Source organism: Gracilinanus agilis, chromosome 4, assembly GCF_016433145.1.
Source record: "Gracilinanus agilis isolate LMUSP501 chromosome 4, AgileGrace, whole genome shotgun sequence".
NCBI classification, from domain to species: Eukaryota; Metazoa; Chordata; class Mammalia; order Didelphimorphia; family Didelphidae; genus Gracilinanus; species Gracilinanus agilis.
The window spans coordinates 383,480,348-383,506,461 of record NC_058133.1 but is presented as its reverse complement, the minus strand read 5'-3'; the positions used below and the strand labels follow the sequence as shown (position 1 = coordinate 383,506,461).

The 26,114-nt window shown below is 35.0% G+C and overlaps 1 protein-coding gene across 1 annotated transcript in view; it reads left to right on the top strand.

Annotated features, from left to right (window-relative positions):
• The window catches only part of THEMIS (thymocyte selection associated), a 233,740-nt gene that overhangs the window by 70,240 nt on the left and 137,386 nt on the right, over window positions 1-26,114 (top strand). The window contains exon 2 of the mRNA XM_044675428.1: window positions 8,214-8,372. Within this exon, the coding sequence (XP_044531363.1) occupies window positions 8,214-8,372 (159 nt within the window). The remainder of the gene's footprint in view (window positions 1-8,213; window positions 8,373-26,114) is intronic.

Genomic DNA, 26,114 nt, shown 5'->3' with positions numbered 1-26,114 from the left:
CCAATCTGGCGTCTGATACTTGCTAGCTGTGTGATCCTGGGCTAGTCACAAAATCCTGTGGTCACTTAACCTCAGGAAAGTTATTGATGGGAAATTTCATGCTGAAAGACCAGATCTGTCTGGTTACTCACATTTCATCAGGATCTTCTGACCTTCTGATAGGACTTTCTAATTTGAGGGCAAGTTTGGGTTCCAAGACTTCTAGTTAAGGAGTGGGTTCAGGACTATCTTTTCCCAATGTCCTACCAGACACACTGCTTTTGAACATCTCCAGATTTCTCTTAATACCCTCACACTGGGAAACTTCTATGATTTCCTTCCCTTCATTCCCCCCTTTCCCTTTTCAACTTCCTTTGGTGAATTGTCTTCCCCTATTAGATTGTAAGTTCCATGAGGGAAGGGACTACCTTTGGTTTTACTTGTCTTGGTATGCCCATTACTTAGCAGAGTTCTTAATACATAGAAGTTCCTTAATAAATGTTTATTGCCTACTGACTGATTTGAATCTTTTTGTATATTTATGATATCCTCCCTTTATGCTGCCTATAATTCAAAATAAGCTGAAATAGAGGTTATATAGCATCCCCTCTCAATTGTTTCCATTCTGGCTTGTCTTCCAGGTAATATTTAATCAGTCTGTTGTGGAAGAATCTGTTAAGGGAGGTTTTAACTAATCTGTAGCATATACTTTTGATATCCTTGGCCTACCTCCTCTTTAGCAAATAGTTACATGAGCTTTCATACCATCTCCTTTATTTCTAATCTCATTTCCCATTTAGATTTTTCTTGGCAAAGGCACTAGAGTGGTTTGCTATTTCCCTCTCCAGCTTATTTTACACATGAGGAAATTAAGTCATATAAAGACTTGCCCAGGGTCACATAGCTAGTACTTGAGGCCAGATTTGAACTCAGAAAGAAGTCTTCCTGAATCCAGGCCTGGCACCCTATCCACTGAAACACCTAACTGTCTTGTGACTCCACCCTCTACTCAGGCAGCCTGTAATCTGTTTCAGTCTCAGTTTTCTTATTTTAATTTTTATATCCACCTTGGTATTGATCTTGTAATCTTACCCATCACCAGCTCAAATCAAATTCGTTTTGCTTCATTCAAAATTAATACAGGCTTCTCTCACTATCTGCAACCTATTATCTGAGGACTGTTCTCAGTTTCTGAACGGTGAAGAGCTGAAGTGATTCTCATCCCACTTACTCACTAAAATGTCTACCAATTGGAATGGTCTTACCTTTGACAAAGGAGGTCCAAAAAGATTTTCTGTGAGGTCAATTAGAAGAAAGACACACCTAGATTTAAAAACTCTGTAAGCCCTCACTTGGAGTCTTTGGTCATTGAGAGAGACCATTGATCCAGTTTATTTGTTCCTGCTAGCCAAACTAATGAATTGATCATGTGTAGAACTTTGTTTCTCAGTTTATTTTAATTTTCAAATATTGACATTTCATTTTGGGCCTCAACATTCCTAGCACAATTCTTTTTTTTTTAAACCCTTACCTTCCATCTTGAAGTCAATACTGTGTATTGGCTCCAAGGAAGAAGAGTGGTAAGGGTGGGCAATGGGGGTCAAGTGACTTGCCCAGGGTCACACAGCTGGGAAGTGGCTGAGGCCGGGTTTGAACCTAGGACCTCCCGTCTCTAGGACTGACTCTCAATCCACTGAGCTGCCCAGCTTCCCCCTCCTAGCACAATTCTTATTGAACTACCATCTATTCTTTTTGTTTAGTCTCCAGGACCTGCTTTTACTCTCATCATTTATACATTCTTTTTAAAAATCTCAGTTCACTGAGAAGAATGCCATCTTTCCACATTCATCTCTGATAAGTTGGCCTTTCCCCTTGTGATACTGATATGGGAGAGTGGAATTCCAGTTGCAAGAGAAGGGGCCAAGCTACAGCTCAGAGTTCCAGAGGGCCCCCAAGAACTCTAGGTGAGGGAGCAGTTTAAGGCAGTTAAGGCAGTTGATTCTTCGGGGTAGAAGTGAACAGGTCACTCTGTTTGCTGATCCCAGATCTTGGTGGCCCTTGAGGGCTTTAGGCTTGACTCTTAACCAAGCCATTTTAGTTCTCTGCTGTCAACCTTGCTTTAGCTTGACTAGACCTTCAAGCAACATCGCAACTATTACTATTTAGTTATTTAGATACTAGAAAAGATTAATTATAGGCTTTGAGGGCAAACTAGCTATAAAGGATACCTTTCCCCTCTGTGGGGATGGGCTGTTTGGACATAACAGTTTAAGGCTTCCCAGACCTTATTTTATCCTTGTGAAATCTCCCTTCTTTCCCTTCTCCACATATCATTAAACCCTTTATCATTTGGGAGCTGTGCCTGGCTATTATTTAGGGAAATACTTACACCTCCTCAAGCTGAGCTCCTCCTGCCATGTGGCCCAAAAGCCTGACCCTTCCTCTGTCCCTGAAAGCTTCAAGACATCAAGCTTCTCCTATTTTCCCCTACTCAAACCTGTGGGGAAATAGTTTAGAGAAAGTTAACATCTTTAGGAGATAGCTTTATCTAGTTTCCTGACTGAGATCAGAACAGATCAATCTTCATTTTGTAACTGATTCCTAACTGCTTTGTGGAAGGATGGGAAGTAAAGGAGTACTCCCAAGATTGTGCCCCTCCCTTTTCACTCAAGCCTGCTGAGAACCTGTGTGTGTTCTCTCCATATACCAAGGGACAACTAAGTCCTGATAGCTACAGACCACTGGCATTTTTACAGCTTCCCACAAATATCACTGTTTAACCAATATAACACCCTTCATTGGAAGTGTGTCTCTTTGTGTCTTCATATTTTCATTATTAAGAACTTCCCATCCTTCCTCCATTGACTTGCTCTCTAAGATTTTAGGTCATGGGCTCCTATCTATTCTTTCTCTGATCCTTTTGAAACATTTTCTCCCTAAATCAACCTCTCATGTCAGGTTTTCCCTAGAATTCTTCTCCCTTCTCTTGAATTTGAAGATGCATCTCCATCTTTTCCACCCCAGCAATCCATTCCTTCTTTTTAGAATCATATCTAGAACAGTTCATTCGTCATTTTCTTCAATTTCATTGATTAAATTAACATTAAAACAAGTAAAATATGTATTAACTCATCTGCTTTTGGCAGAGAGAGAGACACACACACAGACAAACCCAGAAAAATATCCAGATAAATGCAGTCTCTGTTATGATCATAACTTGTCTCCATGCTAGCTCTGTTATCTATTTCCTGAACTATAGATCATTCTTTTTTTTTTTTTTTGCCCTGGGGGTATATATTGTGCTTCTACAGCAATATCACTTCTGTTTCTTCTTGCTATAATTCTCATTCAAATACTTCATATGATGCTTCCACTCTTTTGTTCCTGGATGCCTTTCTGGAACATATTTGGTTAATATTCAATGCTGGTCTGTCACCTCTTTTATATATATGTTCCTTTTAAATTTGTTCTTCCATAGCCACCACATTCCATGCAAGAGTTCAGTGTCTCCTGTGCCCCTTCAGATTTGATCTAGAAATCTAGAAAGGGTTGAATTTATTCTTTTGCATTAGGTTTTCTACTTTATTTGTTATCTATGCATCAATCAATTTTTAATGTACACCTGAGAATATGGATTTTGTTGCTGACCACTTTTTAAACATAAATTTTTTTGAATTACTGGTTCACTCTATGATTCTTCTTGTGCTTGATATTTTCTGTGGTATCTGTTCTGGCAAATAGACACATCATCATTTAAAAATAACAATAACAACAGCTAATATTTATATGGCACTTAAAGGTTTATAAATTGCATTACAAAAACCATCTCATTTCTTCCTCATGAAAGCTCTGGGAGGAGGGTACTACAATTTTCCTCATTTTACAGATGAGGAAACCGAAGCAGATAGAATTTATGTGAACTTCCCCAGAAACTACTAGCTGTATGTGACTAAGGCCAAGCAAGTAGCACTCTACTGGGACACTAACTTGTCTCATAATATATATGCCTAGATTTTTCTATTTATCATTGTTTTTGGTTTAAAGAGCAGAAGTAAATGCATTTTTACCAACCCACCTTAGGTATACTTTCCACCTGGTAAAGAGCACATCATTATTTCTAGATTTTAAGCCATGTTCTAAGAAACTAAATCCAATTCCCAAACACCATCTACTTAAGCAGATGTTTGCTTCCTAAGTGTAATACCTTACATCTACACAGATATTTATAGAACACTTCTATGTTTGATCTTCACAATGACAGAGCAAGATAAATAAATGAGCCGGGTATTATTATTTCTGTGGTTTTGTCCTAGTCACATCCTAAATAGCTAAGGTAAAAAAGTAGAACACTAGGCTATATAGCCTAGTGTGACTTTTTTAAAATAAAGGACTACTATCTCTTTTCCCTTCTAACTAGATTTTTTTTCTAGTTTTTAGTCCCATGAACCCAACAGCCTGACTTAGCAAAAGAACATAAATTTCAAAAATCTATGACTTATTTTTATCTTGACCTCAATATTATTAGCTAAAAGTGCTGAGAAAAATGCAAGATAAAGTTTCTAGTAGAAAGATGGTGTTTACTGTGCTCCCAGGATAGAAGAAGAAACTATTATTCCTCTAGGTCAAGTCAAACTGAGTCAACAAGCACTTACTATTAAGCATTTCCTATGTACTGACCACTAAACTAAGGACTCAGGATACCAAGAAAAGCAAAAGAAATGTTCTGGCCCTCGAGGAGTGTAAATTTGAATAAGAGAGAAAGTATATAATCAAGAAGGTAGATACAAGATATTGAGAAGGCACTCTGAGAGGGGAAGGGTCTTCGGCAGGAGGGGAAACAAATCTTGAAGGAAGTCAGGTAATCTAAGAGTCAGAAATGAGGAGGCAGACAATTCTAGGCATAAGGGATTTCTAATGTTTCTGGAACAGGATGTGTGGAGGAAAGGTGTAAGAAGGCCAGGAAGGTAGGAAGAGGTCAAGTTATAAACAGTTTTAAATAAAGAGCTTTAAATGCTGAGAGAAGTTTATGATTCAGAGTAGAAGTAATAGGCAACTGCTGGAGTTCTTTGGGCAACACACCATATGATAAGATCTAAAATCACCATTGGCTACTGAGAGGAAAATGTTTTCAACTGGGAAGAGACTTGAAGAAGGGAGAATTCAGAATCCCAAAAACCTGGGAGGAAAAGTGTATCCAGAAAGTGAATGTAATCAATAGCATCAAATTCTAGGCAACCTAGTGGCTCACTGTATAGACTGCTGAACCTGGAGTCTAGAAGACCAGAGTCTGCCTAAATTCTGTCTCAGACACTTATTAGATAGACTAGGCAAATTCCTTAATTTCTATCTGGCTAAGTTTCCTCATGTTTAAAAGGGCTGATAACCCACTTACGTAAATCTCAGGGTTTTTGCAAGGATAAAATGAGATGATATTGGTAAAGTGTTTTGCAAAATTTAAATTCAGTGTTAAATACTACAAAAATGTCAAGAAGGAACAGGATCAAGAAGGAGTGATTAGATTTTTATATTATGAAATCATTGGTAACATTGGAGGGAGCAGTTTCAGTTGAATGACGATGTCAAGATAGATTACTTGGGCTTTAGAAGAGAAGGTGAAGTTCTTTTCCTAGAGATACCTAGTAGAGATGTCTAGTGTAGATAGCTTTCTGAAGGAGTTTAGCCACCATGAAGAGGAGAGATAGAGGATGATAACTATCAGGAAAGGTGGCATCAAGAGAATACACAATGACAAGACAGCTATTAAGCATCTTGCCCAGAGCCAGCTCACTCAAGGCATTCTTGAGGACCAGGTCACCCCAGATAAGAAAGTTGCCTAATAACTTCATAATGGACCAAAGAACTTCCTCTTCTAGAATTTGGAGTGTGATGGGGCTTTGTTGTTCACAACTCTCTTTGCAGAGAGAGTGGGAAGGGAAGCAGGAGGAAGGAAAAATCTGGAGGGGAGAGAGGGAATGTGAAAGAGGGGGTGTGGGGAGAGAGAGATGAGGGAAGGGTGGGGAAGAGACAGAGGAGGAAGAGAGAAAGAAGGAAATGAATATTTAGGAAGAGGAGTTGGTTTTGGCAAGGAAGTATGCCTCTTCATCTACATCAGAATGAAAGAGGAAATGAGAAGATATATTTATTATATAATATGAGGAGGAGTTCTCTACAAATAGCCTAAATTTATTCCAAGGAATATGAAGTCACAGTACTTGGTGGAAAGAGTTCAGAGTAGGGTGCTATGGTAGGTTTGAGGAAAGATGAGAAAATTAGAAGCTACTGCTGTGGGAAGTAGATGAGGCAATCAATTGAGGTTTTAGATAAATGTATTTTAATGAAAATTGATTAAATTATTTTTAATAATGAAAAGGTAATGCAATATGCATTAAAGGAGAAGTATGCATAAGTAATGAACTGAAAAAAGGAGAACCAAGAGAAGAACATATATTGACTACAATGATGAAGACAATAGCAATGTCAGGAGAAATCATTAATTGTAATGAATAGTTCTGTCCCACAAGAACTGATAAAGAGGTAGACTCCTTTTACCACAATGGTGGGAAACTATGTCATGAATTGAAATAGTTTTTATTTAATGTTTTTCTTTGTTACTGAGAGGGATTTTATTGTATGGAGGAGCAAAGATGAAAGTAGTGTTTAGTAGTTTTGTGACTTCATTTAGGATATTTTTTTGTTTTTTTGTCAACATGCTGAAATAGTTTGCCATTTCATTCTCCAACTCATTTTACAAATGAAGAAAGGGAGGCAAATATGTTTGTAACTTGCCTAGAGTCATACAGCTAGTAAGGTCTAAGGCAGTGGTTCCCAAACTTTTTTGGTCTACTGTCCCCTTTGCAGAAAAATATTACTTAGCACCCCCTGGAAATTAATTAAAATTTTTTTTAATACTAATTAATAGGAAAGATATATGTATTAATGTTTCTACCTTTTTCGTAAAATGTACCTGTGGCCATCACCGCTCTCCTAGATCACTGCAGCACCCACTGGGGGCAGTGGCGCCCACTTTGGGAAACACTGATCTAAGACTAGATTTGAACTCAGGAAGATGAGTCTTTCTAACTCCAGGCTCAGCACTCTATCAACTGTGCCACCTAGTTGTCCCAAAGAGAAATTACTATTGTATAAAAAACAAAAGGCATTAACAAACCTTTAATAATTCATTTTTATCAATTGCCAAAAGGAATCAATTAACAATGATGTTAACAATGATGATCCAAGAAATCTCAAAAGTACTGATGTAGTTTTAATACCTTAAACTGCCCTTTATTAATCATTTTTATTCATAAAAATATTATATGTTACACTTTCTAAATACATACTTCAGACTTTGAGATTCCAAAAATAATGGATACATAATGAAAACTTACTACACAGAATGAAACTGTAAAACTCTAAATTGAATCTCCAAAAAGCACAATATATCTATTATAGTCAAGAGATAAATTAAAGCACACAACTTTATTTACAAATATATTCATCAAGCATTTTTTTTATAATAGCTGCCTCAAGATTGCCATATACTAAATCTTAACACTGCAGCTTGTTTTATTTCCTAAAGTTAATTGAGATAAAAACAAAATTATTTAGATAAATCTGCCACAAGTCAAATACTGCTTCTTAAACAAAATAAGATAGAAGACAATTACTAAACAATTTTAAGAAAAAATATCTATTTTATTTTGAATATCTTCACTAAGACCTTTGGAATAAAATTTTACTTTGCTTTAAATAGAAGAGAACCATTCAATGTTTAAGAAGTTTGAGTTGTTGGTTTTAACTCTTGACAATATATGAGTCTTTGTACACTAAAGATTCTGCTATAAGAGGAGTATTTTGTCAACAGATGATCTATTAGGAATTTGTTTAGTTTCTACTTTATTGGCTATTTAAATAATGGCCCAAACTGCAAATACTTCTTAATGTGCTTGTCCATTTTAAAATTCACATTGTTGTAGTAATAAACAGCTTGTGGTTGTGTAAAATCCAAGCAAATGAACAATCTTCAAATATCTTTTTTTGCATGATGGCCATAAAAAAACCCGAAAGTTACAAGGAAGAGATTAGTGTAAGGGCATATTCAGAAAAAGAGACCCATAACTGTAGTTTCTTTGCTCCTGTTGGCAATTCAAGAAAAACAGGAAGGTGTTGGCTTCTTATCTTCATGGAGATGGTGGGACTCAAGCCACTTTACAAGTCTTTATTTTTCTCCCTAGGTTCTATTTATGAAATGTTTGGAAATGAATGCTCTCTATCAACGGGTGAAGTGATCAAAGTGAACAGTTTCAAAATAAAGAAGGTCATGGCTAACATTTATAAGGAAAATGAAGATAATCAATGTTCTCCTAAGTTTGAACTGCCTCTAAATTTTCCAGGTACAGTATCTTGTGATCATACTATATATTACCTCTTCTTTTTTTGTGAATCTTCAGGGTTTTTAAAAACATTTACATGGCTAACAGGAATGAAGCAATTGTTTCCACTCTAGGGAAAATGGCCTGTCATCTTCATTCATAGCTTTGCTTTATGTATGCTTGAGAGATTTTTATTTTAAGATGTCATATTAATTTGTCTTATTTTGATTTGGAATCCATACAATTCAAGCAATTTAAAAGAACAATAGAAATCCTTGAGCTTTACATTTTCTCTTTCTTTCTCTTACAGTTCCTTTACTCAAAAGTCTGGATAACTTATCTTTTGTAAGAAACATTTTCCCCCCTTAACTCCAGGCCCACATATATGTTGTTAGACATTTTCCAAATGAAAGCTATTTTATTTGATAATGATAATAGTAAGAGGTTGGATTTATTTGGTTTCTTTCCAGCTTAGGCTAATTTCCATTTCAACTAGCAATGTTTCCAAATAAAGGTACAGATTTCTATCCCTCCACCAGAAGGAATGTTTCCTGTTAAAGCAGTTAAGATATCTAACATATTTGCCAACATTTTCACAAGGCCAGTTGCTGCTAAAGACATCTCTTTGAGTTTTCTTGTTGGCTTTATACTCTTGGATAATTTAAATTGCTGCCTAAAGAAGTCATTTAAGATATATTTGAAGTGGGTGGGAGGGAAAGGGAAAAAAGAATGAGACATAGTTTTTGGACATAGCCAATATGAGAATTTGTTTCTCTTGAGGTAAGCATATTTATTATAATTTATTACAAATTACATTATATATGCACATTACACACAATTTATTATAATATGTTTACTACAAATTACATATCTGCAACATACTACATATAATTTATTATACCACATATTACATATTATATTTATTACATAATACACATGTGATTTATTTACATGTATATTACATTATTTATTTATTACATATTATATTCTGTTAAATATTTAAAAATTTTTCAAAGATATATCTACAGGTAGGAGTACTCAGACTTAAAGGGAAAAAAGCCTATAACAAAAATAGGATCAGAGGATGCTTTCCTACCACAATATCTACTTGGTAGTACAATATACAACTGTTCACATTCTCTCTCTAGAAGGTGTTCTGGCTGTGAATTTGAGCAGGTAGGTTGGATTCAGTCCTAGGGAAAGCCTGGCTCCTAAAAGAATGATATGGTTTTTTTTATGTTTAAATTTATTTATTTATTACATGAAAATACCCAAGTAATTCCTTCCCTCCTCTCTACCCATTAGAGAAGGCAGTATATATGTATATATATAAAATCCATATTATAGAATGATCAAATGTGATAGATGTGGCTACTAACAGAAATATAGTGATCCAGAAATATTCTGGGGGACTTATAAAAAGAATGCTATCTACCTCAGAGAAAGAACTATTGGAGTAAGAATGCAGATGGAAATATACGATTTATCACTTGTTTATTTGGATATATGATATGGGGTTTTGGTTTTATAAGATTATTCACTTACAAAAATGAATAATATAGAAACACGTCTTGGGGCATAATACATGTATAACCCAGATTGAATTGCTTGCTATCTCTGGGAGGAGGAGGGAGACAATTTGGATTATATAACTTTGGAAAAGTCATTTGGAAATTTGTTATTAAAATTAAAATTGAGGGCAGGGTGAATAACTAACACCCTGAATGAGAGAGTCAGGATCTGGAAAGACTGACAGTTAAATACATTAGGTTGAATCTAATAAAATACATTTAAGTAGAAATAAATGTAGTTTTATATATCTTTTACTTGTAAAAAGTACAACATGAAAGAAGTATGGTTAGATAGGAATTTGTCTGAAAAAAGATATTGGGACTTCATTGAACTATAAACTTGAGATATTCTAGCAACTGAAAGAGCTTATTGGATCCTGGAATATTTTAAGAGGCAAAATTTCCAAATACAAATCTGATAACCTGCTATATTCTGCTCTAATTAGACCACATTTAGAGTATCATTGTCAGTTTTGTTGGTCACAATTTAAGAAAAATATTGAAAAACTTTTCCTAGAGAAGAGAAACTATGCCATTTTTCTTCCTCTTTAAGATAATATATTTTAATTATAGATTTAATTATACTGAGCCAGAGAGTAATAAACTTTAAATCAGGATGTCCTGAGTTCAAGTTCTTACTCCAACCCTTACTTATGAGCTAGAGTTCTGCTGATAAATGCTTTAAAACCAGTTCAGAAAAAATTCTACAGTAAACTTCTTAAGATTATTAATTTTTTCCTCAATTACATTAAAAAAATTTCTAACCTTTGTTTTTTTAAGTTTGAGCCAAATTCTCAACCTCTCTTCTTGACCTTTCCTTCTCTGAGATGGTAAGCAATCTGATATGGATTTTACATGTGTAATAATAACATTTTTCTATATTAATCATTTTGTGAAAGAAAACTTGAACAAACAAAAGAAAAATGAAGAAATAAAATGAAATATAGTATGTCTTAGTGTGCATTCAGACTCCATAAGTTCTTTCTCTGGAAGTGGAGGACATTTTTCATCATTTGTCCTTGGTGATAGTCTTAAAGTACTGTATTATTAATATTGTGCTTACTATGTACAATGTTCAGTTACTGCTTATTTCTATTTGTATCAGTTCATGTAGGTCTTTCCAGATTTTTCTGAAATCTTCCTTCTTATCACTTCTTATATCAGAGTAGAATTCCATTACAATAATATACCTCAGTTTGTTCATTAATGCCTCTATGGATATCGCCTCAATTTCCAATTCTTTGACACCACAAAAAAGTTGCTATAAATATTCTTGTATACATAGGTCCTTTCTCCTTTTAAAAAATTCTTTGGGATACATATATATTAGCAGTATTTCTGGATCAAAGGATATGTGTAGTTTTAAAATCCTTTGGACATAATTACAATTTGCCCTCCAGAATGGTTGGATCAATTCACAATTCTACCAACAGTACAATAATGTCCTAATTTTCCCACATCCACCCCAGTATCTATTTATTTTTTCTGTCATATTAGCCAGTCTGCTAGGTATGAGGCTTTAATTTTCATTTCTCTAATCAACAGCAATTTAGAACATTTTTTCATGTGACTATCTTTAGCCTTAATTTTTTCATCTGCAAACTGCCTGTTCATATCTTTTGACCATTGGGAATGCTTTGTGTTATAAATTTGACTCATTTATCTGAATATTTAAAAAATGAGGCCTTTATGAGAGATATTTGCTGGAAAAAAAAACCTGTCCCAAGATTTCTTCTTTTCCTCTAATCATGATTACATTGGTTTTGTTTATGCAAACTTTTCAATTTAACATAATCAAAGTTATCCATTTTTTTCCATAATGTTTTCTATTTCTTGTTTGTCATAAATTTTTCCCTTATCCATAGATTTAGCAGGTAGACTATTAGTATACTCCTCTAATTTGTTAATTTGTTAATAGCAGCACCATTTATGTCTAAATTCTTAACCCATTTTGACCTTATTTGGCACATAGTATGAGATTTTATATATATCTCCAACCTCTTTTTTCTTTTTTTTTTTTCCAGTTTCCCAGTAGTTTTTGTCAAATAGTGATTTCTTGTCCCAAAAAATTGGATCTTCTGGTTTATCAGACACTTAATAACTATGGTCATTTGATGCTATGTTTTGTATAGCTAATATATTCCATAAATCTATGGCTCTCTTTCTTAGCCAATACCAGATTGTTTTGATGATTACAGCTTTTTAAAAGAGTTTGTGATCTGGTACTGCTAGACCATCTTCTTTCATGGTTTTTTTTTCATTGATTGCCTTATATTATTTTTTCTTCCAGATTAATTTTGTTATTATTTTTTCTAGCTTTATAAATAATTTTGGGGCAATTTAATTGGAATGGTACTGAATAATTAGATTAAGTTAGGTGGGATTGTCATTTTTATTATACCAGCTGATCCATAAGCAATGAATAATTTTCTTGCTGTTTAGATCTGACCTTATATTTTTGTGGTTTTGCAATTTTGTTCATATAATGCCTGGGTTTGTCTTGGCAGGTAAACACACAAGTATTTTATGTTGTCTACCATTAATTAAACACTTTTTCCTATATATTGTTGCTCTTTGCTCTTGTTGATTTTGCCCTCCCTAATTTGTTAATATATGCACTTAAGGATATAAATTTCCCCCTGAGTACTGCTTTACCTGCATCCCACAGATTTTGGTAGGATGCCTCATCATTGTCATTCTCTTCAAGGAAATTATTAACTGTTTCTATGATTTGTTCTTTAACTAATTCTTTTTGGAGAATCATATTATTTAATTTCAAATTAATTTTTGATTTGCCTGTCCATGTGCCCTTACTAATTATTATTTTTATTATATTATGATCTGAAAAGGTTACATTTATTTTTTATGCTCTTTTGCATTTGTTTACCATGTTTCTATGCCCTGTTACATGGTCAATCTTTGTGAATGTACCACGTGCAGCTGAAAAGAAGGTGTATTCCTTTTTGTCCCTATTTATTTTTCTCCACATATTTATTAAACCTAATTTTTCTAGGATTTCATTCACCTCTCTTATCTCTTTCTTATTTATTTTTTGGTTTGATTTATCTAGATCTGATAGAGGAAGATTTAGGTCTCCCACTAGGATAGTTTTATTATCTATTTCCTTCTTGAGCTCTGCCAGTTTCTCCTCTAGGAATTTAGATGCTATACCATTTGGTGCATATATGCTGAGTACAGTTATTTCTTCATTGTCTATACTGCCTTTTATCAGGATGTAATTACCTTTCCTATCTAATAAAAATCTATTTTTATTTTGACTTTGTCAGAAATCACGATTGCAACTCTTGCCTTCTTTTTATCAGTTGAAGTCCAATAGATTTTGCTCCAGCCTTTTATTTTTATTCTATGTATGTCTATCTGCCTCATATGCGTTTCTTGTAGACAACATATGGTAGGATTTTGGTTTCTAATCCACTCTGCTATTTGCTTCTGTTCTATGGGTGAGTTAATCCCATTCACATTCAGAGTTATAATTATCAGCTGTGTATTCCCCAACATTTTGTTATTCTCTCCTAGTTCTGCCCCTTCTTCTTACGCTATTTCCTCTTAAACCAGTGGTTTGTTTTAAATCAATCCCCCTTATCCCCTTAGTTTACTTCCCTTTGCAACCCCTCCCTTTTTTTTCCCCTCTTAGTATTTTTAAGGCCTAATGAATTCTCTCCTCCCTCTATTCCCCTCCCTTTTTGAACTCCTCACCCCACTGCCCCCCTTGGTTTATCCCTTAAGACTTTCTCTGTAGGGTAAGATCAAATTTGATATCCCAGTGGATATAGCTATTCTTCTCTCTCAGGATTAATTCCACTGAGAATAAGGTTTAAATATTTCTTATTAATGCTCTCTTCCTTTCCTTCTTATAATACTATTCATTTCCTCCTCTTCCCCTCCCCTTTCCATGGTATAGATTATCCTATTTTTCTTATTCCTTCAAGTTTCTCTTGGTGCCATCTTCTATTCCCCCCCATCTTTTTTTTTTCTGTATCATCTTAGACCATTTAGTAATCCAACCTCTCCCTAAGAATAATTCTAATTACTATAATAGTGAATATAATTTTTGAGAATTATACATAACATTTCTCCATATAGGAAGACAAATAATTAGATCTCATTGAAGCCTTTAAAGAAGCAAATTTTAAAATAAGAGTTTTCTTTCTTTCCTCTCTCTTATTTACCTTTTCATCTTTCTCTTGATTTTTGTGGTTGGATATCAAACTTTCCATTTAGTTCTGGTTTCTTCTTTGTAAATACTTGGAAATCTTCTATCTTGTTGAATGCCCATACTTTCCCCTGCAAGTATATAGTCAGTTTTGATGGGTAGGTGATCCTTGGTTGTAGACCCATTTCTTTTGCCTTTCTGAATATCATATTCCATGCCTTGGGGTCTTTTAGCATGGAGGCTGCCATCTTTTTACTTCAGATGAAACATAGTAAATCCTTCTCAAGCTATTTAATTTTACTTTGTGTTTAAATGTCAAATTTTCTAAACTGGTCTTTTCATTAGTAATTCTTGAAAGTTCTCAATTTCATTAAGTATCTATTTTTGCTCTTGAAGAATTATATTGTTTCATGTGATAGATGATTTTTGGTAATAATCCTAGTTCCTTTTTCTTCCAGAATATCATATTTCATGTCCTGTGATCCTTTAACATTGAAGCTGCTATATTCTGTGTAATCCTATCTGTGGCTCCATGATATTTAAATTTTTCTTTTTAGCTTATTAAATTCTTTCAATTTCTATTTTACTCTCTGATTCTATGATATCAGGGCAGTTTTTCTTGATAATTTCTTGAAATATGATAGCCAGGTTCTTTTTCATTGCTCATTATTCTCAGGACATCCAATAATTCTTATATTATCTCTATTTTCCAGGTCAGTTGTTTCTCCAATAAGAAATTTCACATTTTCTTCATTTCATTTCATTTTTTTGTTATTGTTTATTGAAGCTTAATGGAGTGAATCATTAGTTTCCACTTAGCTAAGTCTAAGTTTTAAGAAATTATTTTCTTCAGTCAGCTAATGTGCTTCCTTTCCCGTTTGGCTACTTCTACTTTTTAAGAGTTATTTATTTCCTGCAATTTTTTGCTTATCTTTTCCCTTTTTTATATTTCCCAAGATACAGATTTTTTCTTTAGAGTTTTCCTGTACTACTCTCATTTTCCCCTAATTTTTTCTAGTGCTCTTATTTGGTTTCTAAAGTCCTTTTTAAGTTCTTCAATGAGATCTTTTTTTTTTCTTGTGCTGAGACCAATTTACATTTTTCTTTGATACTTCACATGTAGCTATTTTGACAATGTGGTTGTCTTTTATATTCGTATCTTAATCTTCCCTGACACCATAGTGACTATCTAGAGTTAGATCCTTTTTTGTTTGTTTGTTCATTTTTACCAGTTTATTTTGTGATTTTTTGTATTATATAGTAAAGTTGAGCTATACTTGCTAATTGGACTAGGCACTGTACCATGCTTCTTGTTCTGAGGCTTTGGGTTTTGCTTCTGGTTTGCATCAGGCCTAGAGATCTAGCTGCTGGCTTACATCAGTAGAGGGTTTTCACTGTTGGCTTGCACTAGTGGGAAGCCTTATTGCTGCCTTGCACGGCTGGCTTATATGGAGGGCAGAGCAGTGAAATATTTCTGCTATGTGCCCAAGAGACCATATGCTTTTTCTAAGCCTCAGTTTTCTTCTCTATAAAATCAGTTAGTAATTGCTGTAGAATGTACCTCACAGATGTATGACAAGGCTCAAACTGGATCACATAAGTAAAGTTCCTTACAATCCTTGAAGTACTGCATAAATGTCAATATTTCTTGTATAATAAAAAGCATAAAGTAGGGATGTTTATTGTTGTTGTCAATACAGACTTTCTCATGGCACAACAGAAAGAATACTGTATTTGGAATTAAATAATGATTTCAATTCCTGCTTCAGACAGTTAATCACTGTGTGACCTTGGGAAAGTCGCTTTACCTTAAAGGAGTTCAGAATGTTGAACTAAATTATTAATCCCTCATCCTTTTAAAATATATACTCCTCTGATCATCTGGAGACATCTTACAGCACTTCTGTTTCCACACGATGTCCTTAGGGGATTGCAATATAAACCAGGTTTGGGGATAGTGGAAAAATCCATAAAAATAATAATGCTATGTAATATTTAAAAATATGGATTACATGTAGCTCATGGAAAATAATGTATATGGAAATTTTACTTCTTATATGAATTGCATGCCTAATAGATAAATGAATTTTCTACACATTCTGAAAAGGTTTCAGTCACTTTGATTGAAGAGAGATATTTTCTTTTTAATAGAGTTGTTATCTTAAACTATTCAGTGAATTTACTGAAGGAAAAAATATGACTAAATAAATGACTCGCTTTGTTCTCATTCATAAAATAATGGAAAACTTTTAATACAAAAACATTTTTTAAAAAAATCATTTTCTGATGATTTATTTAGTGGAAGGTAACTGTTCTTTTTAAAAATCATACAAACTACATTTATGCTGCTACAGTCAAGAATGATGAAAAACACACTGTTATTTCTAAAACATTATTTTTTGTATTATCTTCTTAGGTGTCTGTAGCCTTTACAGTTAGAACTTTGGACTATTAAAAAAAATCAAACTTTAAAAAATATTTTGGTTTTACCCTTCTTTCTGAATGCTGGAATCTCAATCAGATATTGAAAAAAAATAGTATTTACTTAAAAAAAGGAACTTGCAAATATCTTTATTTGATTAAAAACAAAGAAAACCTTATATTTTGGCAATATATAAATATATACATATTTATATGAATTGTGTCTTAAAATATAAATAATTGGATATATATATGTGTGTGCTTTTCACAGAATTTGATAATTTGATGATAAATCAGCAGTCATATAGGAATCCCCACTATAATATGATTGCTATAGATGTATTTATGTGTGCATATACATATATATGCATATGTAAAACCATATGCATTTATAATATATCTATCTATCTATCTATATATATAGATAGATAGATAAAAAGAGAGCCAGAGAGAGAGACACACACACACACACACACACAGAAGTGGAGAAGGGAATGAGTCAATAGAAACAAATCTGCTAGATTTTTTTTTAATTTTCAGTTTTTTTCATTCAGTTAATTATTTATTAATATTTTTATATTCTAATCGGTATCTTTGATTTCATAATGTTATGGAAACTCCCCCAAACAAATGCAGATTGACAGCTCTCTCATTAGTCAGTTTAGAAAGTTGCCTGAGACTCTGAGAGGTGATTGTGACTTATCCACACCGCTAGTATGTAACAAAGACAGGACATGATACTAGGGTCTTCTTCACTTAAAAATGGCAAAGATATATTCAGTTTCCCAGTGGTTTTGACTCCTCTGGACGGAAAACTCTCTTAAGAATGCTAGAGGCAACCCTTTCCCCATACCATTTGTAAAAACTAAGAAACAGAGTATGCTACTTGGGATATATGCTTATTTTAATTGTTTTTAGGACCTGGCAGCAGTTCATCCCGACATGAAGCCTCACATACAATGTCTTTTTTCTCTCCAAGAACCCTGTTGCCCACCAAACTCACTGTTTCTCAACAAGATCCCAGAAGTTTTAAATTTGAAGTAAACTAGAAGCTCTCACCACTGGACCCTATGGTTCCTTTCTTCACAGGTGTCATATCATTGACAGATTATCCCTTAGCCTCCTCCACACTGAGGACAGAGACTTAACATTATTAAAAAATTCTCTGCTTAATCTCCATAGCCAAGCACATTAGTACTGCCCGCCCACTAGCCCTGTGAATTTTGAGGTTAAATCAGCTAATAGCAAACCTTAGCTAAGTTTACTCATCTCAACTGTGTTCTTAGCATGTCTTCAGAAAGGAAAACAAGAAAGCAGTCCCCCAAGATCTGTTTAATCCCTATTTATTAGCCAACACAAAGGAGAGGCAACTCCCATGACATTCCATCCCTTATGGTAGGGATAGGGAATAATTCATTTTGGGGCAGTGTACATAAGTGCAATCCTTCCTTTAGGATAAATGGAGATCTTGAACCTTGGACTTCATCCCCCAGAAGTCCCTTAGTATTTCCCCAAATTTCCTTTAATCTCTCTTTGTGCCTCCACATTTACATGGTCATATTATTGTTTTATGTAAGTTCTGTAGCTCCTCCCTCTCACTCTCTTCTTCATGAGCGTAGCTGAAGTTAGTTGAGCACCTTTTCTCTGTAGTTTTTTATGTTAGTTTAATGTTAATAAAACTTTAAGAAATATAATATTTAGTTCTAGTATATTAATTTTAAAATCGATAATGGCCAAGAAGCATACCCAGTGCATTCAAAATATACACACACATTTCTTTTTTTAACATTTATTAATAATCATTTTTAACATGGTTACATGTTTCATGCTCCTATTTTCCCCTTCACCCCCCGCACTCCCCCCCCCCATGGCCGACGCACCACACACATTTCTATATATAGTATGCTACATGTGTATGTTACATACTATATATAAAAATCTGTCTATCTATCTATCTATCTATCTATCTATCTATCTATCTATCTATCTATCTATCNCTGTCTATCTATCTATCTATCTATCTATCTATCTATCTATCTATCTATCTATCTATCTGTCTGTCTATATATCTATCATGGGCATGTAATCAAAAGTCCTGAACACACCTCAATAAGTTGTGGCTTATCAAGTTGATGGGGAAACTCTTGATCAAGCCTCTAGAAATAATTCTTTCAGGAGTTGCAGGGAGTTTGGTTCTCTTCTTTTGGCACTGAAGGCATTCCCTGTCCCCCCAGTCTGAGTCAGACTCAAAAAAAAAAAAAAGACACTCATTTGTGTGCCACTTTCAGAGACTGCCAACAGTACCCTCTGTTGCTCCAGCTTTTTTTGTTATGCCTTTTTATCTTCCTAACTACTTTACATCTGCCAGCCTGCTTGCCAAGTCCAGCCTTCCCCACAGAGCTCTGCGGGAGCCACCCAACCTGAATTTCATATTAGATGGAGTAAAGTGAATCCTTTTATTTTAACATTGATGTGGTCTATAAATTAGCTTTATGTTCTGTGCTATGCTAAGGCCTTATATGGGCAAAAATGATGAATTTAGAGTCATGGGAACTAGGTTAAAAATCTCTCCTTATATCCTAGGGCAAGTAACGTCTCTCCTGTAAGCCTCAGTTACCTTATCTGTAATCAGCAAAATTAGATGAGATAGTTTCTAGAATTTCTTCCAGCTTTAAATCTATGATCCTATGGTAGCTTAAATAATAATAATAACAATAATATAATATCACTATTTAATATTAACATGGCACTTTATATCTGTTATAGGGCAGCTATGTGGTACCATAGGAATAAGTTAGGAATAGTCTGATTTCTAGGGTTAGTTGAAAGAAGGGAATTTTGAGAGAAGCCTTGGGAAAAGATTCTGGATAGAAAAGAATTGTGCATCTACAACTGGAAATAACTGAACTTCACATCCTTCTTGGATTTTGACCAAGCTGGGAAGGAGTTTTTGTCTCTGCCTACAATTCCCATCAAGCTGAAGGAGGAGTTTTGTTCTAAGAGATTCTCCCTGGAAAGTCAAGATTTTTGTGGATCTTTGACAGAGAAAATCTTTGACAGTACAGTGGATAACATGCTGAGCTTTGAGTCAGAAAGATTCATCTTCCTGAGGTCAAATCTGTTGTGAGGCACTTACTAGCCACGTGACCCAAGGCAAGGCACTTAACTCTGTTTGCCTCAGTTTCCTAATCTATAAACCTCTCCAGTGTTTTTTTTTGCCCAGAAAACCCCAAATGCTGTCATAAAGACTAAAACATGACTGAACAACAATAATTACACAAATAATTATATATGTTATCTTATTTGATCCTTACAACAAACCTATGAAATTGGTGATGTAATTTCCACCATTTTACAGAGGATGGTGCTGAGATTGATTAGTTAAGTGACTTGCCAGTGATCACCTAGCTACCGAGTCGCCGAGGTTGGATTTGAAGTTTAGGTCTTTTTCATTTCTAGTCTTCTCTCCACTATGCCACTTAACTGCTGAATGTTAAAGATTTACAGTTTCATCTAGATGGGAGCTTCCTCTCCAATGCAAATGACCATTTGCCCATATCTTGAGTCTTATGTAATAGTTGCCTAAATTTCATAGAACATAAATAACTTGCCTAAGGTCACATAGCTGGTAATAAATCTTAAGCAAGATTGAATAAATGTCTTCCTAACTCCAAGTGCATTGTTCTATCCACTGTAGATATTCTGTATATCAAAAACCTATATGGTGGCTTCTTCCCCTAATGCAGATTATAACCAGCCTATATGCTAAACCAAAAAGCATTTATTTATTAAACACCTTCTACATTCCAGGCACAATGCTAAGCCCTATGGATACAGAGAAAGGCAAAATCTAGTTGTTGTTTGCAAAGATGTCAGGCTATAATAACTTAAAGTCATATCATTCTCTGGAGTGTGGTGGTGAAATGTGTAGAATGCCGGACCTAGAGTCAGAAAGACTTGTATTCCTGAGTTCTAATCTTCCCTCAGATACTTACTAGCAGTATGACTCTGGGCAAGTCACTTAACCCTATTTGCCTCTGTTGTTCATCTGTAAAATGAGCTGGAGAAGGAAATGACAAACAACTTCACTATCTTTGCTAAGAAAACCCCAAAATTGGGTCATGAAGAGTCAGACATGATTCAACAACACAACAACAACAACAACAATTGCTTTAGGTTCTGAGCTATTAAATGACCTTCTTGGGGGCAGCTGGGTAGCTCAGTGGATTTAGAGCCAGGCCTAGAGATGGGAGGTCTTAGGTTCAAATCTGACCTCAGATTTCCCAGCTGGGTGACCCTGGGCAAGTCACTTGACCCCCATTTGCCAACCCTTATCACTCTTCTGCCTTGGAGCCAATACATAGTTTTGGCTAATACATAGTATTGGCTCCAAGACAGAAGGTAAGGGTTTAAGAAAAAAATATATGGCTTTCTTCCCTATTAAGTGTCAGACAGGATTTGAATCCAAGCCTTCCTGATTCCAAGCCCAGCACTCTAATCACACTAGGCTTTAATTCCTTTGTAACATCTATCTAATTAAGTGCAAGGCAATGAACTACCTCCATCTCAAAACGAGGGAAGTAAAAAGAGAAGAGTTTTTTGTGTCGATGATGCTAAATAGAAGAGATGTTCTTTCTTTGGTACTCAAATCAACATCTATTTAAAACTGCAGCTTCAAAGGGAAACTTTATTATGCTTATGTGGGAAAATGGTATGGTTTTCTAATTTGAATTTAATGTGAATGGATTTTAATTGTTTTGCATAACCATGGATAACAGATTTTTGGGGGAACGCTGCCTGGTAAACATCAGCAAATATGTCAGGCGAGGCACCACATTAGGGGGAAACACCACAGCATATGTTGACAGAGAAGAAGAATTGCTGCTGTTCACCCTTCACACCAGAATAATTTTTTCAATATTTACCTCCCATGTGTAGAGAGGGAAACATATGGGTCTTTCCATAATCGTAAGCATAAACAGGTGGCTACTTAGGTACATTTAATTCGCAGGCAACATCCATATTGGAGCAAAGCAATCAGCTCCACATGGCTCCCCAACTCTTTCTGCTAACATTCCATTAACAAAATTAAGACCGTTTAAATAAGGGGGAGTGTGTGGAGTCCGCCCTAAATTGGTTTCAAAAAAACCCCTTTCAGAGCCATGAATAACAGAAGCCCTGAAAAATGCCTTTGCATTTTGTGGTTTCTTTTCTTTGAAGGAGTTGTAGCAGCTGAGCATAATGAGACTTTGAGTAAATCAACCTTCACATTTTAAACATGCTGGCACTTTTTATTTTGCTCCATAATCTCCTTATAATAGATTTGGAATTGTGATAATGAAATACTGAGCGGCGCCTTGGGGCAGGGGTTCAGAAGAAGTTCTCAGAGGAAACTGGGGTCATTTCTCCCCCATTTTAGGTCACAGAACAGGAATCCAGAAAACTCATTTCAGTCATGTAGATTCTATGGAAATACATGGGGGCTGGGTCCAACCTATAGTTTCTGCTCCATGGATTCTGAATCTCTCAAGAGGACTTCTCTTTGTCAATTTAGTCCCTGAAATAGCTCAGCATGCTGGGAGTTGGAGAGGTCAGCTCTTCTGATGTCCCTCCCCTTGGGAAGTCCCCAAACCAGTTGTCGACTTGGGGCGGCATTAGATAGCCCCCTCCTGTCCTACGAAGTTCCCTTGATTGAGATATAAAATCTAGGCGGGTCCTATAGTATTTTTGAGGTACTCTCCCTTCCCTCCTCTTTGGGCAGGGTGGTATCAGACTGGTACAGGAATATAACTATATTCAAACATAGAGAAAAATCACAGGCTACTGAAGTGACCTCATTAGGGGTCAAAATTCATAATACCTCCTAGGCACAAAATCTTATGTTTATTTCTGGTTTCTACCTTTTTGAGGAGAAAGGCATTTAAATATAAATCACTGCAGACAGTGGCTTTATAGTTAAATTATCATTCAAGCAGACCCCTTAGGCAGAAAAGGCAAGTCATTCTTGTGTGATAAAAACCATTTATTAAGTATCCATGGTGTGTTAGGTACTACACGTGTCATTGTGCTCTCAAAGGTATACATATGTTATAGAAATGAAATTTTGAAAAATGCTTTGTTGAGGTTTTAGCAATTATTGAACCATAGATTCACAGAAAAAGAAAGAAAGGAAGGAAAGGAGAGAGAGAGGGAAAGAAAGATAGACGGAGGGAGGGAGAGAAGAAAGAGAGAGAGAAGAGAGAGAGAATAAAAAAGAAAGAGAAAAAGAAGGAAAAGAAACCAGATACAAAGCCTTAGGCTTCAAAAAAATTTGTTTTACCTCTATGCCGAGCCAATATAAACAATTCCAGAAAGATAAGATTCTAACCTAGTTTTGAAGATACATTTTCAACTGCATAGTCTCCTTGAGTCAGTCCTTTCAATCTTTAACAATTTTTCCTATTGAGAAAAAATTCTATAGAATCATGGTAGATTTTTCTTGTAGCCTTAACTCATTTTCTCTTTCTTTTTTTCTTCTGAAGGTGGACATCAGTTCAATACAGTCTTTTATATAAGAACCTCTCATATACTTGAATATCATACTTCAATTTCCCCTAAGCTTTTTCTTCTGAACTGAGTGATTTCAGGTCAATACAACTCAACACAAAATTATTTAGTGCCTCCTGTATAGATAGAATATGAAGTTTCAATAAGATATAGTACCTGCCCTCTTGAATCTTATAGTCTAGAACAGGAGAAGGAACTACAACCTGATAACCATACAGGATAACTGCATTGGAGAGGTAGAAAACAAAGTATCATTTCTGGGAATCAGTAAAAAACTTAATAATAATGAGTAATTAAGTAGTGCTTAAAGGCTTGCAAATCAGTTTACAATTTTATACCTTTGTGGAAGTGGTAACATTTGAAATGGAAACTTGTCACGAATCCAGAGTTTTGATGACTATACTCTGATCAAGAAACGTACATTTCCTAGTTCCATTCTATATCTTGTGACACTTGCTGTTGTTGTTCAGTTGCTTTCAGTTGTACCTGACTCTTTGTGACCCCATTTGAGGTTTTCTTGACAAAGATATTGAAGTGGTTTGCCATTTCCTTCTCCAGTTCATTTTACAGATGAGGAAACAGAGTTTAGTGATTTGCCCAGTCACATAGCTAGCTATGTCTGAGGATGGATTTGACAAATGAAAATGAGTCCAAGTCCAGGATGGCTCCAAGCCAAGCACTCTATCCGCTGTACCACCTAGACCATCAGGTCAGAATAATCTTACATGTACCAAGTCAACATCCGTAACTTATTCAAGATCATTGGTTCTTAACCTATTTTTTTGAACCATAGGCCTCTTTATCTATCTGATAAAATCTATATAGGAATTATTTATTTTTTTAAAAAGCCTTATTTTCCATCCTAGGATCAATACTGTATATTGATTCCAGAGCAGAAAAATGGTAAGGACTAGGAAGTGGAGGTTAAAAGACGTGCCCAGGTTCACAGAGCTAGGAAGATTCTCAGGCCAAAGTTGAACCCAACACCTCCTATTTCTAAACCTGGCTTTCAATCTACTGAGTCACCTAGCTGCCCCTATGTGACAGTAACTGGGGCATACTTTAATGTTTTCCTGCAATCATTGTGGAAATGGACTTTTGTTTTAGTAGTAATAGGATGTGGGGGGAAATTGTCTCCAGGTTATATGGCAGTCAGTGGCTTTTTATTAAGAAAGAATATTTTTATGACCTCTATAACTCATGAAGTGATAAGTTAATCAACCATTTCTGCTATATTCTTGCATTTAATTTTGTTCAACTTCATACAACCATCTACTAAGGGAAGAAACACAGAACCATAGAAACATTTTTCTTGTAATATGGATTTCTAGGGAGAAAACTCCAAAGGGTACAATTATTTTGAGATAATGATGCTGCTGAGGGAATAAGGCATTTCAGCTACATCTTTTTCTTTGTTATACCATTTTATAATATCCTGAGGTTTCTAATTATTTTAGCATAACCAACCCACCTACCTGAAAGCATGAATTTGTTCACAGAGGGATTTCTATCTATCATCAATCAAGTTATGCAAGTTTTTATCACTTCTTGCTATATTATTCTAGATGAATTTTTGGCAACTATTATAAGAATTGATGAATTGTATTTAAAAGACTAATGATTATAGACTGAAAGGTGAATTTTCCCACATGAAGAAATTAGATAAAGAAACCATCGCCATATACCTAAATGAATTAAAGATGGAAAGAAAGATCATGGAATCAGAATCAAGGAATTTGAGAGGTGAAATGGATGACAGGTGCAATATGGACCAAGCCATACATAAAAGCAGGCCACATCACCACATACCACACAAGTGGCCAACCATGCCATTTAAAGACCTTCAAGGAGAGAGAACTCATCACTTTTCAAAGTAGCTCATTCCACTCTAGACTAGTTGTTAGGAAGTTTCTCTGGATATCGATCCTAAATTTGATTCTTTACAACTTTTACACTTTGCTCTTTATTCTAATCTCTGGGGCCAAATGGAAGACAGCAAATTTGTCCCCTACATGACAGCTTGAATGTTTGAATACAGATATCTCATCTTCTTTGAGTCTACTCTTCTTTAGACCAAATGTACCCAATTACTCCAATTAATCCTCATATAACACAGACTCAAGTCCCTTCAGAATCCTGATTGCCCTCTTCTGAATACCTTCAGTTTACCAGTATCCTCACTAAACTATGCTACCCTAAAATGAATTCAATACTCTAGATGTCATCTGATGAGGGCTCATTATAATGCAACTATCACCTCCCAAATGTTTGGAAGTTATGGTCTACTTAATGCAACCAAGATTGAATTATTACAGTGGATTTTTGGCTGTCACAACCCAGTATTAAATCATTTTGGACTTGTAATCCTTAAAAGTGCCTAGACTTTTTTTTAGAACAACTGCTACTTAATCCATTAGGTATGTGTAATTACTTTCCTCCAGCAGCAATGCTTGGTTTCTGCTCAATGGAACATCAGGACTCCTCCAGGATAAACTGATGAACTGAAATCTCATTACCATTTAGGCTGACTCAGTTTTTTTAAATTCTCAATACCTTCTGGACTTTCTCAGTTGCCTCTCCATCCTCACAGGAAGGCTAGAATATAGAGCAATGAAATTGTCACAAAGCCTCCCATTTTTATAAAGCTCAGTACTTTCCAGGTAACTCCATTTTCCATTAGAAGTTCTGTTTGGTTTCCACTCTGCAGAACATCATGCTTCTGCCAGGTGTCTCCCCTTTTCAAATTCCTTTTATTGTTATCTTTCCTCATTAGATTGTACAATCCTTGAGGGATTATTTCTCTTTTTCTTATTTCTAGTCCCAGCATTCAGCACAGTGTCTAGTGCATAGTAGACCCTTATAAATATTTGATTGGAATTGTGAAGATTTTTGCGTGTGCCCAAGTATAGAACATTATATATTTCTTTTATGAATTTCATGTTATTAGATTCAGTGCTCTAAACTGTCAAAATCTTTTGTAATCCTGACTCAATTATCCAACGTATTTTTGTATCATCCAAGTTTTGTGTCATCTACAAATTTCATTTTAAA